The 17,471-nt window shown below is 39.4% G+C and overlaps 2 protein-coding genes across 11 annotated transcripts in view; one reads left to right on the top strand and one right to left on the bottom strand.

Moving 5' to 3' along the window:
* The window catches only part of FAM13C (family with sequence similarity 13, member C), a 262,431-nt gene extending 245,254 nt beyond the window's left edge, over nucleotides 1-17,177 (top strand). For 7 of the 10 annotated variants that reach the window (XM_010839379.1, XM_010839380.1, XM_010839386.1 and 4 more), the window contains 6 exons: nucleotides 3-84; nucleotides 1,511-1,722; nucleotides 9,710-9,805; nucleotides 11,078-11,277; nucleotides 13,041-13,142; nucleotides 15,565-16,782. In XM_010839379.1, coding sequence (XP_010837681.1) covers nucleotides 3-84; nucleotides 1,511-1,722; nucleotides 9,710-9,805; nucleotides 11,078-11,277; nucleotides 13,041-13,142; nucleotides 15,565-15,688 — 816 coding nt within the window. In that variant the 3' untranslated portion in view covers nucleotides 15,689-16,782. Of the gene's footprint in view, nucleotides 1-2; nucleotides 85-1,510; nucleotides 1,723-9,709; nucleotides 9,806-11,077; nucleotides 11,278-13,040; nucleotides 13,143-15,564 lie in introns of all 10 variants that reach the window. The other 3 variants (XM_010839377.1, XM_010839378.1, XM_010839382.1) reach the window with 3 other exon arrangements.
* The window catches only part of PHYHIPL (phytanoyl-CoA 2-hydroxylase interacting protein-like), a 12,518-nt gene continuing 11,829 nt past the window's right edge, over nucleotides 16,783-17,471 (bottom strand). Inside the window, exon 5 of the mRNA XM_010839399.1 lies at nucleotides 16,783-16,812. Coding sequence (XP_010837701.1) covers nucleotides 16,783-16,812 — 30 coding nt within the window. The remainder of the gene's footprint in view (nucleotides 16,813-17,471) is intronic.

The raw sequence follows: 17,471 nt of genomic DNA, 5'->3' as shown, positions 1-17,471 counted from the left end.
AGCCTTCCCATGGTGACAAGACCTCTAATCCTGAAGTCCTGAAATGGATGAATGATTTGGCTAAAGGTCGTAAACAGCTCAAAGGTAAATGCTAGCAAGGGAGTCTCCTTTTTAAGGAAGGAAGCAGTTAAAATTGTGATAAGATGCTCCAAGCAGTTTTGGATTCTCTTCTGCCTGGGCCTTCTTTAACCTTGTCTCCTGCCGAGCTTGGAGGCCCTGTCTTAAAGAGTCCTGGGTCCCCTTCATTGTTTGATCCCATTGAATACATCTGCCTATAAAGGGACTGAGGAAATCCAGCCTCCCAGGGGGAATGATTCACTTCAGTGCCAGGAACATTTCAACGTGGAGTGTTCGCCTCCTTGGGTTGTTGGTTTTTGGATGTTAGAAAGAGGCCTGAGCAGTCGTTGATTCCACAAACCCAAACTGCACAGAGCAGGATATTTATGTCCAGAGAGAGGGGACGGTGACATGTCTGGAAGGTGGTGAGTTCAGAGTAAAACTAGGTTCTCTTGCCTCCTAATCCAGTCTCCTCCTTTCTTTATCTCTCTGGAGATGGTGGTCTGAGTGTTAATTAACTCTCAAATCCATTTTAAGGGATTATAGTTATTTACCAATAAAAATTTATTTTCTTCCTCTTCCTACATTTTTATCTCAATACCTAGAGACATAGGAGCTTTTCCAGATTTCTAGAAGGATGGTGATAAAGAACTGGAAAGGAATATTAAATTAATTCAGTGGTATTAAACTGTAGTGATGTAGCAGGTTTATAAAATATGCAGTGTTTAAACACCACGCCAGAGCCTAACTAAAAAACAAACATCAAACAAAGACAATGTGCTATGTAATTGAGAAATCAATATAAATGATGCCTCATTCAAAAGACCAGTCCCCTAGCATATTCTGAAATGGAATTTCCTAATAAGTCCCAGGTGGCCCTTTTATTTTTAATTATGTAGGTTTATATAAAGCCACATTGCAATAATGGTGATTTCTGGATTTTAAATACTGGCATTAAGACAAAAGTGTGAGATCTGTCAGGTTGGGACTGGCACTCTGTCTCCTGTTCCCTGCCCCTCCTATGTATCCTCAGATGACTGCCTGTGTAATGTCTTCCAGTAGACCTTGCATTTCCACAGGGGGCTCTTCATGACTGCACAACTTTCAAAACCCGAGGAAAGGAATCTTTGAGCGTAGTATTTCAGGTGCTGTGGCAGATAACAGGTGAAAACTTTGGGGCCAAGTACCTCTGGTCTTCTTCCTCTGAAATCTAAACCATTCATGATCCTTCTACTTCTATGAGATCCTTGCCTCAAGAGCCCTCTATTTTCACATCTGATGGGGAGTGTGTGCTGCTAGCCTTGGTTATTAAGGCTGCCCTTGCCCTGTGGAAAGCCATGGTCAGCACTGTTCATTTCCACTTGGCATCAGGGGAGAAATTCCTGAAAGGCTCTCTGCTCTTATTAGACCAATGAGTCTGCGTGCTCATGGTAACTCATCACATTTCTCTTAGAACTAAAGCTGAAGCTGTCGGAAGAGCAAGGGAGTGCTCCCAAAGGCCCACCTAGGATCCCGCCCTGTGAGCAACCCACAGTCCCGAGAGAGAATGGGAAGCCGGAGGCCGTGGGCCCTGAGCCGAGCTCCTCGGGAGAGGAGACTCCAGATGCTGTGCTGAGCTGCCTGAAGGAGAAAAGAGAGCAGCTTCCTTCCCAGGAGGATCCTAAGGTACCTCACCAGCCTTCACAGGGCCCCAGCACTCCACGTGGTGCCAGGAAGACCATGGTTTTGACCAGTTTGTACACATAAACATCTTTGTGAGACTGGCTCTGAAATTTCAGTCAGATGAGTTCCTAGTGGGCTGTTAGCTATGACCTACAGTATTGCCACATGGTTCTGGGTGTTGCCATTCTGAAGGTTATAGTGTTGCATGTTGATGACAGAAAAATGGGAAAGACGCTAGCGTATATCATATCTTGTTCTCCCTTACGTTCCCCTGATAAGTTAGCAAATGAACCCAATACTAGGATTATAGCCTCATTTTACTGTGTGTGTATGTGTGTGTGTGTGTGTGTGTGTGTGTGTGCGTGCACACCCCATGGACTTAGCCCACCAGGCTCCTCTGTCCCTGGGATTTTCCTGGCAAGAATACTGGAGTGAGTGACCATTTCTTCCTCCAGGGGATCTTCCCAACCTGGGGATTGAACTCAAGTCTCCTGAGTCTCTTTCATTGGCAAGTGAATTCTTTACCACTGAGCCACCTGGGAAGCCCAGGGTCTTTATAGATGTAGTCAAGTTAGGGTTACTTGAATGAGCCATACTCTGGTTTGAATGTTGTCCTTATGAATTTGGGCACAGAGAGTAAATGCCATGTGACTATGGTTTAATATTTCATATCATAAGGATAGAGAGGTAGGGTTTCTTGAGGAGTGCTAGGTAACATATCTGAAGACTTCAGCTTAGACATCTTAGTTTTGAAATCTTGGTGAGATACCTAGATACAGTTGTCAGTTACACATTTGGATATATGAGCTCAAAGAAAAGATGTATTATATTTTACAAAAAAAGATGATGAAACCAATTAGTACTTACCTGGTTAGTCCCTCCTCTCCTGCATATCTATGCTTACATTTTACTAATGCCAAGGAACCTTCCTAGTAGTCCTTTCTGTCTGAACTCTGAGTAGCAGGGTTCTTTCATTTCTTGAATAATCTATAGCTACCATAACATAGGGCTTCCCTGGTGGCTCAGTGGTAAAGAATCTGCCTGCCAATATAGGAGACATGGGTTCAACCCTTGGTCAGAAAGATCCCCTGAAGGAGGAAATGGCAACCCACTCCAATATTCTTGCCTGGGAAATCCCATGGACAGAGGCTACAGTCCATGGGGTCACAAAAGAGTCAGACATGACTTAACAACTAAGTAATACCCTAACATAGCTCTTAACTATTCTGTGTGCCATTTTCTGTCTCTCACGGTACTTGACAACTTCTTGAGTTAAGCTTAGGCTGTTTATTACTTACGATCCTTAGTGTCTGTACATAGTAGGTATTGAGTAAGTGTTTGCAGGGTGAATGGATTTATGAATGAACAGACTAGCATATTAGACTTTGAAATGAAGTCCTCTTGAGGAGAATGCTGGCTTTACTTGTTCTGTTGTATTTACACTATCTAGTCTAGATCTTAAGATGGCAACAGATGCCAAATCCCAAAAGGCTTACTGTTTCCCCTTCTTGGTGCATATGATATACAAGTAGAAATGGGCCCTTGGATACCTCTGTCATTAAGAAATAGCATTCAACTTAAAAATAACCAGTGTGTCGTGATGAGTGATCTTCACTCAGCCAGTGTATCCCCTCCTCCCACTCACAAAGGTTCTAGACTTTGTCACGGTCCTTGGGTAAGTAGATAACTCTGTGTGTGTGTGTGTGTGTGTGTGTGTGTGTGTAGACACATGACATGCTCGCATTTTCAGGCACATCTGTGGTTTTCCATTCTTTAGTGCTTCTGATGGTCTTTCCTATATTTTATAGTTACTTTGACCACATTTATAAAAGCAATGTATAACACTTAGAGCAGGACTCTGTCCTTGAATAAGCCACTTTCTAGTTATGTACGCTTGACAAGTGAACTAATTCTCTGATATTCAACTTCCTCATCAATGAAAATACAGATAATACCTATTAATATAGTTGTTTTGACAATAAAGGGCGATGCCTGGTAACTGGTGGGCAGTCATTCATTTGCAAAAAGATCTGAGTGCCTATCAGTGTTATGAACTGTGGTATGTGCTGGATAAAAAGATTAACAAGATAGTAAAGTGATGTGGGTTACTGCCTTCATGGTGCTCATGTTTTTCTGTGAGTTGGGATATAAGAAATAACTCAATAGATAAAACCATTAAAGATTTTGATAAGTACTGTGCAAAGAAACATGATATGATAGAAAATAATAAGAATGGTTTCTGTATTATATAGTGTGGTGAGGAAGTCCTGTGACATTTAATGCAAAAGAATCAGCAGGCCAAGAGAGCAGCAAAGAGCATTCCAGATAGATGGAACTGCAAGTACGGCGGCCTTTGAAGGAAGAGCTCGTCGGTGGTTGGAATTCTCAGGTCTGAGTGCTAGTGCACCGGGCGGCATGAGATGAAGTCAGAAAAGACAGGTCAGGGCCCATAACACAGGAGCTCCCAGGCCACTGAAAGTATCAGGAAACTGTTGAATGGTTCCAAGTGTGAAAGTGGCATGGTGTGATTTACACATAAAAGATCTTCCTGATTGATCTATGCAGAATAAATCATAGGAAAATGAGCGGAAACGGGAAGGTGAAATGGGCGGCTTGGACTAGATGTTCACTGTGGAGATGGAAAGAAGCAGATGCATTCAAACTCTATTTAGGTTGTAGAATCAAAGGATGTGCTGAATCACTGGGTGGTAGGGAGTGAAGGAAAGGAGATGGGTCCATTACTGATGGGGAAAAACTAGAGGGGCGCACACTGAGGGTAGGAGAGGAAGCTTAGCAGGTCTGTTTCAGACATACTTGTTTTAAGATATTTCATGAGTAGGGTGACCCACCATCCCAGCTTTCCCTAGACTTTCCTAACTTTAGCACCGAGAATTCCATGGCCCACCAAAAGCCTCAGTCCTTGGAAAACTGGGATGGTCCGTCCCCCTGCTGAGGCATTTAAGTCAAATAAAAACATGTAAGTGAAAGTCTGAAGGTCAGAAAAACTCTGAGTTCTCTAGAAGTCATCCTTGTTTAAATGGCTGTTTATTTCTATTATTTTATTTTACTGATTGGAAGATAATTACTTTCCAATACTGTGAAGGTTTTTTGCCATACATTGCCATGAATCAGCCATCTGTTGAACTGTTTAGTGTCAGAAAGTGAAAAGTGAAAGCTGCTTAGTTGTGTTTGACTCTTTGTGACCCCATGGACTGTAGCCCGTCAGGCTCCTCTGTCCATGGAATTCTCCAGAATATTGGAGTGGGTAGCCATCTTTTTCTCCGGGGGATCTTTCCAGCCCAGGGATTGAACCTGGGTCTCCTGCGTTGCATTCTTAACCATCTGAGCCACCAGGGAAACTCCTAGTGTCAGAAGTCCCTTCAGAGAAGCCTCGTATCGCTGTAGTAGGCTAAAGTTAGATTCTTTAAACAGATATCACCTGCTGTGGAATGTGTGTGTCTCAGGACCTAAAGCTGCAGGATTGTTCTGGGAGAACTTCACACAGCCAACCTGACGTGGCTGGGCAGCTATGGATGGTTCCTAAGGGGGGAGTCTAGAAGCCACAGAAGACGCAAAGGGAGGACTGAACATTTCTAAGATAGTGTTATTCTTGGCTCCTTAGGGAACTGATTAGCATTTGAGGTGATCTCATTAGGTCCCATTTCTTTAAACTCAAAATGATGGATGATTTTCATTTAGGGTCTTTGCTTTACTGCTTAAAATGCATTAAATATTAAAGCTTTCAAGATGAGTTCTTTCTTTTCTAGAGATGCCTTTTTTATGACTCTTCCTGAAATTTTTGCCATTGGTGTTTAGTCAGAGCTCATCCTAAAACTGACAAATGCAGGGGACCCTACAGCATGGCCTTGTCAGTTCAGATCCTGCCACTGAGTGATTTTCTCCCTCTATCATCTGTGGGTGGTTTTTGGAGATAGTCACTTCCGGGTCACAGGGTGTGCACTGAGCCCTGAAAATGAGTGAATCACCCCTCAGTTCTGATTATGATGCCTGTTTATGTCTTCCTCTGAAATGCTGAATTGGAACTCGCACCTCTCCCCTTTTTATTGTCCCTTCCAAGAACTGTAGGTGGGGTCAGGCGCACAGCACAGATTTACATGTGGGTGAGTAATGACCATTACTACTGCTGCCCCTTCATCAACTGTAGTGTCTCTGAAGAGAAAAGCAGATTTTTAAAAAACATAATAATTATAAAGATGAAATAAATTTAATCATGGATTAGTGAGTTGTGCATTGGAGGAAGGGTAAAAGGCACCAAAAGGAATATCCCATCAAGTTCTTTTGTCTATTTATCCTTTCAAAAAATTTTAATTTTCTGAATAGGTGATACTTTCTCACATAGTTGAAAGAACAGAAAAAGCTACACATTAAAAAGACTCCTCCCTGTCTGCCAGCTCCAGTTCTGAGGTCTCCCACTCCTGAGCAGGTGCAGCTGTTGTTAGTAATGTTTTTTGTGTCCTTTTGGAGTTTCTATATAATGCATATACAAGAAAGGATCAATATACATTCTTAACTCGCCCCTTAAAAAAAGGTAGCAGTCTACATAATTATGAATCCTTTTTTTCATTTTGCATATTCATATTGACATAGTTTCTCATTATTTATTAAACTTATGCTTTAATAGCACCATGGTTTCCTCTTTTAGTAATTTACAACCTTGATGGTAACCGCAAATCAAGTAGTTTGATGACTTAAATAACATTTAGTTGCCTGACTCTGTGCCAGGGATATTTACATAAGATAATTAAAAATAATCCTCATTTTGCATATTAAGAATCTAAAGTTCAGAGAGTCCATAATTTTCCAAATTAAATATAGTGTGTAATTTTTGAAGCCAGTTATCTGAACTTGCGGCCTCTCTTTTCAAGGCCAACATTGATCTGCATATGCTTGGAAACCTGAGCTGACCTGGCCATCCTCGCCAGCAGCTGTTTTGCATGGTGATGTTCACCAGTGACCTCCTGTGTTGTTGGACTGACTGGTTAGTTGAAACAGATTTGTTCCACACAGACTGTCTCCCTCAGTGAGGGCTTGGGGAGACAGACTCAGGGAAAGTTTGACAGAACTTGAGTCCTTAAGGCTAAAGAATAATGGATTCCCATCACTCTCTGTCCAGAGAGGGGAATGTCAGTTCTGCCTCCCTCTGCAAGAGAGAGCTTGTTTATATGGTGACGATTTGAGTGATTTTTATGTTTCTGTGGTTTCCTGTGAAAGAACACAGGGACCAATACCATGGGGAGAAAGGAAACAGGGATGGTGGTAAAAGCACTTAGGCTGCAGCAGTTTTTTCTCTAACGACTGTCTGACCAGGGCCCAGAAAGAATGGACACTGGGGCTGACCACTCAGCAGCAGCTCTGCTTGGAAAACCAGCTTGCTCGGGGCAGCCATTCCAGACCTTGGTGATTGGAATAACCTCCTGGATGGGGTGGGGTGGGGCAGTTTTTACGATGGAGATGTCAAGTTGTCAACAAAGCTTGTCAAATTTCCTTCTATGCATGGTCCCCTCTTACTTATCCTTCTTGAAGTCTTTTTTCTGATGCCATAAAAATGGAGGAGCAGGAAGGAAGGGTCATTTAGCTTCAAGGTTTATATCCTTAAATTTATCTTTAAGATCGGACTACCCATTCATGCTCTGGATCTCTCTCTGGCTCTTGCAGGTTATTCAACATGGTCCTTGTTTTCTCCATTTAAATAAAAAAACATAAGTTAGATACTACTACTATGTCATAGCCAGCCACTAATATGCAGAGTTGGGGAGCAGGATGCATTTCAGAAAGAGCCATTGGACTCAGAGGAGAAAATGGTCTGAATCTCAGTAGAAAGTGGCCGAGGAATGAAGAATAGCTGAGTCGAATGTGTCTCTGCCCCTTGATTGGAGGTACCTGTCCTGCAGAGCCTACCTCGACTCATTTTCCTCCATGAAGATCCACTTTGCAGGCCTCGTGATAGCTACTCTCCACAGGCCCCTGAGTGGAAGACAGCTCCTGGCATGTCTCACCACTAAGCCTTCTTCTTCAGGCAGCCTGCTGTCCTGTCCAAATGTATTCGAGGATAAGCACTGAAGGCATTAAAGTTTTGGCAGTGTCCTGTACTTATGGCCATTGAACCCTCACATCTGTCTTTGGGGATTACTTTAATAGTGATCCTAAGAGTAAATCATAGAATCATTCGAGTGAAAGATGAATTCCATATGTTATATACCTGCTCTGACTTTTATCTAGCATCTGTGGAAGGAACCTTTCTGTAATAGCATTCATCATTCTAACTTACTTTTTGGTCACTCTTTTCTTTTTCTCGTTTAAGACTAAATTTAGCTTTTATAGAATCCAGACAATATAAAATATTTTTATTGTAAAAATAAGGAAAATCACAAAAATCAAACTGCAATAGAGAGATGCCAATAATAGTTAAATGCACCCCTTTCAAAGTGCTTTCTATGGAATGTAAGTCCCAATAAGGTACTGAATAAAAGATCATTTCAGTGTTTTATGAATTGAGAAATTTTTTTCTTTGTCACCTGTTAAAATCCCATGTAATATGTGGATTTTTCATGTGTAAAAATGTATCATGACTAAGAAAACCCTTAAGGAATGATTGGGCTAGAAAATGAAAGGTTCTTGGGGTTACTTAACCAATAAATGAACTGAACATAGAGAGGTGGTCTTTCTTTCTACTGAAAATAAAAGAGCCTTGGGTCAGATAGCCTGTGGAATTTCTATGAAGATTGCTAAAAATCAGACTACTTTTACTATATATAAAAACCTGGGTTATTAGATGGGGGGTAGGAAAGCATATACATGTGGACCATGAGAATTTGAAGAAATACATGATGTAATTTATCTGGGCAGACAAGACTACAACACAGACAACAGGTGAGGCCCGGGCAGCAAGATACAGAAATGCTTCACTTCCTTTTCTCTGTGAAGAAAGATCAGCAGAGGCCAGAATGGTTCTCAGCTGGGATGGAGAATAGCTAGAAGGCTGAAACCGTACACGTTTGAGCCATTTTCTCTTCCTCCAGGGTTCTCATGGGGGCTCTGGAGGGCAGAGTCAGGACCCTGGGGTGGTTGTGCCGTGTGCTATTTGTACCGTTTCCTTCCCACCACCTGCCGAGTGAGATCCACGGGGCCAGAGGGAAACAGAGTCTGTGTGTGGTGAATATATAGAAACGTCATGTGGGACACACATCAGGAAGGAAAACCAGAGCAAGCAGAGGAGTTTGGTCATTTTGGATGGAGAGGTAGGTAGGTAGTTAGGCAGATGGTTAATAGGGAAGTAGGAAACCATTTAGAATTGTGTGTACCCTGTGGCATGGGAAAAGTAGTGTTTAGGGATGAGTCAAAGGGTAGAATGGATTGGTGGGCCAAGAGGTTATACACTTTTTTTGGTTGGAAGGAACTTTTTAAACTCCCAACATCCTTGTTGTATAGGTAGGAAATTGAGAATCCAGAGAGGTTTATTGTTTTATCCAAAATATTTAGTTTATGTCAGATTTAGCCAGTAAGATAGCATATAATCCAAGAATGTAGTGACAAAGACCTGGACAGGGTTGGTGTCTGTGGGTAGAATCTTGAAAGTCCAGATAAAATACATGTTCCAGAAGAAAAATTGATAGCCTCAGTCATCCATTAGTTTCTTTAAGAATGAAGAAATAAAGAATTATTAATTCTTTAATTAAATAATTAAAGGCACCTTACCATTTAAACACTGAGGATTCCTCTAGTAAGCTCTAAAAACATCTTTCTCAACTTGGACCTCTCCTTTAAGAAACTTTTCCTAGAAGAAAATTGGCATGTGCTTCATACGGTATCTTATCAATGACCTACCTTTTGAAGATTACTATTGCATTTTAGTACTGTAATCCCTTACTTTTAGGCTTCAAAACTTTTTTTTTTTTTTTTGGTCCTGTTAAAAGCATTGATGTGTTTTCATTCTTGTTTGAGAAAGGAACAATAATGTCATGTTTTCCAGGTAACGAAGCAAGACAAGAACCTCATAAAGCCTCTTTATGACCGATACAGAATTATCAAGCAAATCTTGTCCACACCTTCCCTTATTCCAACAATTGTAAGTCGGGAAGCTTGCCTTCACTACTAACCTGTCCTTGTGCTTTGTACTGATATTTAGTTAGGGAGGCGGCGCCAGGAGAGGGTAAGCAAGCCTTCTTGGCAGGATATCCTGCCCACACGGCCAGTTGTGTCACAGCGTAGAACCGAGGTCTCCCTCAGCTCCCACACTGTACTTAACAGTGGCTGTTAATTAAAACTACTGTGAAACAGGACTATATAGCGAGTCTATTTTTGAAGCCAGTTTTAGCATTTTGTTTCATTGTTTTGGCATTACCTAATTTACAACAGCACAGCTAGACAAAACAGAACCCGTTCTAGTCTGGGTGTTGTTAATTTTTCTCCTTTAATATGAAAATTGATTTGTGTGTTCTTTCATAATAATGCTGCATTTGTTTTTGGTACCATTTGACCATCACTGTATAAGATAGAAGCAGATTTATTTCAATAGAAAATATGAATACTGAAATAAGGTTAGACTACTTTTAATTAAGAATGATTTATGGGAATACAGAACTAGAAAAGCACCACAAATCCTACACCACCAATATTAGAACAGTCACTTGCTCAAGATGTCAGTATTAAAAGAAAAGGAATATTAACAGATACAAATTTAAGTATACTCCAGTACATTTATACTTCCACAACTCTAAACACAGAGACATAGTGATTCATACTCTTTGAGATTTTCCCGTTAAGGAAGCGTAATTTAAAACAGGGAATGGTTCTCAGATTTCCTTGCAAGAAAATCTGGTTGTGACAAGCATTATCAAAACAGGTTACGGAGAATCTCCATTTTGTTTTTGGCCTTCATGAAGCGGTTCCCTGAATTTGTCCATTTTCTGAGTATTCTCTGTATCTGAGCCCAGACTAGGGCCTGATTTGGGTGACAGGAGGACACAGAGGCCTGTGGTCCATCTCTGCTCACCCATGCTAACTCTTATGAGGCTGGGGCCCATAAGTCTGGGGGAGGGAAGATTACTAGGCAGTGCAGCCCAGACTGGAACACATCCCCGTTGTCTGTGCCTTCTTTGGCCGGCAGAGGAAGCTGAGCTTGGTAAGCACTTTGGCCCAGCACGGGTGCTTCATTTGCTTATTAGCTTCTGCTAACTTTCTTTTGATGCAACGGAGCTAGCATTCCTCTTGGTTCTCAGTAGGCATAGGGGTCACCTACTGTTTTCATGGTGTCTATTTATGGTTCCCTTTTCCTGTTTCTGCTTCCCTAAGAGGCACTTAGCACTTTGTGACTCTACTGAACTCTTCTTATGATAAGCAGGAGGAAGAAGACTCTGATGAAGACTGTCCACAGGGAAGTCAGCAGCCTTCTTTGCCAAACCCAGCATCTCACCCTCCTGCTGGCGATCACCTCACACACTCTGATGAGACTGAGCCCGTGAAGCTCCTGCTCCCCGATGAAAAGAAGGAAGTCAAACCACCAACCCTCTCCATGTCCAATTTACACGAGGCTACCATGTGAGTGTGAGTCCTAAGCGTGGAGTCGTGTTGGAACTACTTCTGGTCTGGGGGACCTTATATGTACACACCATATACAACTCAGAAGAGCTATTACACTCTCTAAAAAATGCCATTTACCAGAAAACACAATCTGGTTATCCTCCTAACAGGGAAATTGAGGAGACAAAGCCATGAGGAACCAAGGCTCCTAATAAGGTCGTAAAGTGAAGAAAGTGTTAGTCGCTCAGTCATATCTGACTCTTTGCAACCCCATGGACTGTAGCCTGCCAGTCTCCTCTGTCCACGGAGTTCTCAAGGCAAGAATGCTGGAGTGGGTTGCCATGCCCTCCTCCAGGGGATCTTCCTGACCCAGGGGTTGAACCCAGGCCTCCTGCAGGCAGATTCTCTATCTAGTCTGAGCCACCTGGGAAGCCCAGTATGGTCCTAAAGATGTCATAAGTGCTGATGTTCAGTTTTCTACTCCTGCATCTCATTTCAGCAGGATCTGGTACCAGTCTAATGCCTGGCAGTGTTGGCCTTTGATGATGCTAGAACAAAAGGAATTGGGATTCTGTGTTGGGCCAAAAGTTGTCAGGACCTTTATTCTCGTCTATTCTATCTAGATAAAATGGTTTTGCCAGACTGGGATTTAAGTAAATGAGCTGACCTTTTTCTTCTAATGGGTCCTCAGTCAGGAGCCATTTGGATTTTCATTAGTGTCATTATTAATATTATTCAGTAGCTGGCCTTCCTCTGATCATTTGGCCTTCTTTCATTTGTATATTATAGGCCAGATTATGAGTTTTTTTAAACACATTTAACAGTGTGGTGAGTATATATGCCCCAAGAAAGGGATGTAATCCCCACAAATACCTGAGACAAGACCAAGGACTAAGTTGTAAGCTGAGATTTTTAGTGTGCTTGTTATCAGCTGGCACCGCAGTTTCAGCTGAGAGAAGAGTGACCTGTTTGGAAGCAGAACATCAATCTTCCCTCTTCCTCCATTTTTCCCTCTTTCCCTCCCTCCCTGACTTCTCTCCTTCTTCCCTCCCTTTCTCCTCTTTCTTGGTTGGCTGGCAGGCTGTTCTAAAGCAAGTGTACTTTTTTTGAGGGGGGTGGGTGGGAGGGAGTGTGTAGGGCTCTTTGGAAAGCAGTGGAATCATTTTCTTTATAGAAAATGCCCATATATTTATAGAAAATGCCCATAACACTCAGGGAGTTCACAGAGTTTCTGAAACCAGACACAAGCTCCCCAGGTAAAGCCTCCTGCTCTCAAGTCAGTAGTTGACTTTTCTTTCTTAGAATGAAGTAAGTAGAATCTGCAATGTAATTACAGCTTTCTTTGGGGCTTTGTTTCATTCCCAAGGGTTTTGATATTCCCCCTACAGTGGAGATTCAGAGTAGACTTCTTTTTAAAATCTCTCCCTCTAGCCTCTCTTCAGTCTGTCACCAGATAACTGATGAGTGTGCCTCCAAAATGCTTTCTCCCTCATGCACTCATGTGGCCTTTACTGTCCCCACTTTTTATAATGGACTCAGTCTGCTTGCCTCCCATCTGTCCTTTCCATCTTCTGATGATGTTATTTTCATCCTCTGTGATGCCCCCTGCCATGTGTTCCCCTCTGGTCAGGCTCTGCATGTGTCATCCTTATTCAAAAGGCACTCTTTTAAGTAGAACACTTCTGTATCATAATAGCTTCTTGCTAAATAGCTAACTCTGCTCATCTCTCTCAGTTATGCCAGAGCTCCATAATGGCAAATATATATTCTACCTGATACAGGCCTGTACTTCTTGACCATCTCCGAGAAACTAGGGCTGATAAGAAGAGACTTCGGAAAGCCTTGAGAGAATTTGAGGAACAGTTTTTTAAACAAACAGGAAGGTAAGTGTGGGCAGAGATATTTTTTAAGCTAATAACTCCTAGAGAACTAAGAGTTAGGAGTAAGCTCGGATTTTTTTTTTGTTTGTTTATTTTTTGTTTTTTTGCAGTAACAGTGACTTTATACAAGACATAATTTCCAGTGACTTACAACTAGCATTTGTCTAATGCAACATTTGGGTAGTATCATTATTGGGTATGTTTTATAGGAGGCTATAGCTATCAAGTATAAGACATGAATCTTTAAAAAAATAAAAGATGAACTCCCTAAATTCCCTAACTTTGCATAATAAATCCCATTATAACTATTGAATCAAACCTTAAATAAATCTATTTGATCTTTCAGCCCATGTTAGTTCTTTGTTCTAAGTTGACTGTTATATAAGTCCAAGTGACCTACCTTTCTGCTGATGGTAACTATCTAATGAGAAATGTTATGTGGTTGTTAAATTCAGAATATAAAACAATTTGTTTTCTTTTTTTCCTTTACAAAATTCCTATACAACTTTTACATTTTTTAACCTATCCAAACACAGGCAATTTAAAGAGTTTGAGAACCTTCTGGTGTGTTATTAGTCCTGCCAAATGTGTCTGCAGTGGTACTTGGCACGCCTCTGACATCCAGGGAAGTTAGTTATGTTCTATGTGTAGTATGTTAAATGCACCAGTGAGTAGGAAACCCACTTCAGATATGCTTACTATTTGGTTGAGGTTATCTGCCCTCTTGTGGTAATACACTTAAACTAAATGCAGAAGCGGTGCCATATTACAAGCAAAATCAAATAGTTGAATGGCTACGAAATACAGATCTTGCTTTTCTAAAACATTTCATTGGGAAGGGTTACCTGTCCATAGGTAAAATAACCATGCAAATAGATTATTAAAAAATGTAATGTTCTATAAATGTTCTTGGTAATAGTCATTATACAAGAAGCATAATTATCTAGATATGACCTTAACAATTATGAGCCAGGACCTGTGCTAAATGCTATGTATGTTTTATATAATGAGAAAAGTGGTTAAGGAAATAGTACAATGCATTCTTGTTTATTAGCTAAAGGGGAGTGTGCTGGACCAGAGATAATTGCATCGTGAACTATTAGTGTTTCCCTATAAATTAGACTATTTCTTCACTTAGGTATGTTTACACAAATTAAGGTAGTATTTAGATACCCAGTTATGATAAGTTTGGCCCAGAATACAGAATGGAGTCAAAGGAATTATGTTAGTCTAAGAGGAACTCTGGCTATAGATTTGTATACTGTTCTGAGTTCTGAACTAGAGATTTCAGGGAAGACTCTTTATAGATTCCCAAAGTTATCTACTGGTGTTGTAACACTATATATACTGCCCTGAAATTTCTAGTTCAGAACTCAGAACAGTACACAAATCTATGTGTACTGTTAGCTGTTCTTTTATTGGTAAGAAATATAACTTTATATACTGGTAAAATAGAAGGGGTATATGTTGTTTGCTTTTTACCCATTTTCAGCTATAGTTATATTAGAGAATATCTGTGTTTATATTCAGTAGCAATGGTGGTGACTTCATCTGGGTTTTCCAGTCCTTGTATTTCAAAGTCATGAGTGGAAATATTTTAAAAGCAATTGGCCATCTTTATTAACTAAGGAGATCCTGAACTAACTCTTGTCCTTTAGAAAATATATCCTGGCAATGTAATTTTCTGGGAAGGCAGATGATTTTAACTCCAGATGTTACCCAATTCTTCTTCAAAGTAAATGTTAAGAACATCTGGCAGGAGGCATATGTATAAAAATGTGCATGATCCTTAGCCTAGTCTTAGTAGAATTAGTGTGCAAAGAACCACTACAATTTAGACTCAGATTCCTTAAAGGAACTTCTCTGTGTCTCTTCTATACATTAACAGACATAGTACTATAATTACAATAAAGTTTAGAAATAATTCATGTTTGTAAGGTAGCTACTGAGCTTTTCCCTCCTATTACCATAGATTTATAAGTTATTTCTGTTAATGTAATTTTCGTAGTATTTTTAGGTTGATATTTTAAACAACTATCACTATAAGGGCTGAATATTCTGCACAGGCTTGGATGTTAGGAGAAAGACTGGGTAAAAAAATATCTTGAGGGTTCTGGTTTTTATTTCCCACAGACCTTTCCACTTCCCCAGTGTTATATGTCTATGCACTGGACAATGTATTTGCAAAACACTTATAATAATTAACTTCTCAGGGCACTATTACATTGAAACCTAGTAACACATGGAAGAGGGAATGAATGAAGAGGAAAAGAGACTTGACGCAAAAATCTAGCGGAAATTGCTACCCTGTCCTTTTCTCACAAAAGTTAAAAAAGGATTTTTAATGACTTGGTTCATTAATGAACTAATGGATTATATATATATATATAAATATATATATATATATATTTTTTTTTTTTTTCAGAAGTCCACAAAAGGAAGATCGGATACCAATGGCAGATGAGTACTATGAATACAAGCATATAAAAGCCAAACTGAGACTATTAGAGGTCCTCATCAGCAAGCAAGATGTGGCCAAAACTATTTGAGGTTCAGGAAATGTTTGTGATCACTTTCACCTGCAATAAGGCAAGTTTATTTTCCTCTGCCGTTCTTGCTAAGTAGTATGACAACTGAAAACTGAAGCACTTTAGTGGGAGTTTTAGCTGTTGTTAAGAATGGATGGCAAGTGTAATTATACATGAATAGAAGGGATTAAAATGGGGGAAAATACAGTAAGTAACATATAATTGGAGATAAACTTCAGCTTTCTCCATGTCAAGGAGAAAATGCAGAGTCAGTATAATTACTTCAGAAAACATCTATTTTATCAAACCTAAGGTAATATAAAGCGTCCACCTGTTAAATGGACCACTGGTTAGAGAAAGTCTACTTAATGTCCAAAGACTGCTTATACTGACATATGGAAAGAGCATGATTTTTAAAAATCAATAAGAACAAAAGAAACTCATTTTACATAGAAAGGGATACAGTTAGTAAGAATGTAATTTATCTGAAACTCTAATAGATTTTTAAGTGATAAAAAATCTACGACCTTGTCCCATAAGTCTGCTAGGCTTTCAGCACCCTAAAATATACTAGAATGTGTCACTGCTAATTTTTTATTTCTATATAAAAATAGCACATTATTTTATCTGTTCCTTAAAATTTTACATTTCTGATTACCAAAGTTCATTCTGATAGCATGTACTTTGTGAATTATCTTTGTTTATAACTGACAGATGTTTATATTAAAATAAAATATTGTATTAAAATTTGAAAATAGGTATTTTGGATAGATGTGTCTGTAGCATATAATCTAATGTGATCATAGTTATATAGCTAATCTTTTTCTTTACTACAAGATTATATAAACTATTTTTCCATTGGGAATATGTGTTTTTCTTAATGTTCCAAGGTCTATACTTTGTAAAGTCAAAAAATTTTCCCATGAACTATAGTTGTTCCTCATTCTGTATAAAATGAAAGGTTTAGAAAATGTTTGCTGTAACAGCTTGGAAAAGAAGCCTGAGTACTTTATTTGTGTCATTAACTTCAGTGTATATTGTTTTGTTATTTTGTATTAAACCACGTTTATTATTTTGCTTTTGTAAAAATAAGTAAAAGGTCCACATTTTCTCTCTCATACCAGCCACGTTTGTAGTTCTCTTTTCTGTAATGTTTAAGCACAATGGTGAACAAATTCACATTTTCATATAGTTTGGATGGGATTAATATTGACTCTTTCTGAAGCAGATGGTTTCAGAGGCTTATTGTTGTCTCTATATTTACCTATATTTAGCTGATATTTTATAACCTTTATGAATCAGAATAATGTCCTTCACAAATTTGTTTAATTAAAGTTATGTACTTGTAACAGGACAGATACACAACTATTTGAGGTTTACAAACTACATCTTTGATAAGGGAAATGGTTTCGTGACATGTATACAATTGCAATTAAGATGTAACTCTATATATTCTATAAGATTGTAAATATTTTATACAACAATACAAATAAAATATTTTTCTATTATATTTATTATGTTGAAACACAGTAGTTGTTTCCTGTTAGCTAATATAAATAACATAAATAACACTGTCAAACAACAAGTTGGAAGTGCTGACAATTCTAGGCTTCAAGGTTTAACTCATGCTGCAATTACACTTTTTCATGCGGTTTGGAGTTATCCCAATATTTGTTCAGTAGATTAAAATGAGAGCATATTTAAACACCATTTATAAGCCATTATTTTGTATTTTACTAAAGCAGTTTATATAATAGTTTGGTTATGTTTGGCATAAAGGAAAAATAAAACCATTGCAGCATCT

This window comes from Bison bison, unplaced genomic scaffold (assembly GCF_000754665.1).
Source record: "Bison bison bison isolate TAMUID 2011002044 unplaced genomic scaffold, Bison_UMD1.0 scf7180017864116, whole genome shotgun sequence".
NCBI lineage: Eukaryota > Metazoa > Chordata > Mammalia > Artiodactyla > Bovidae > Bison > Bison bison.
The sequence above is the reverse complement of the archived record's forward strand: the minus strand, read 5'-3'. Positions and strand labels throughout refer to the sequence as shown.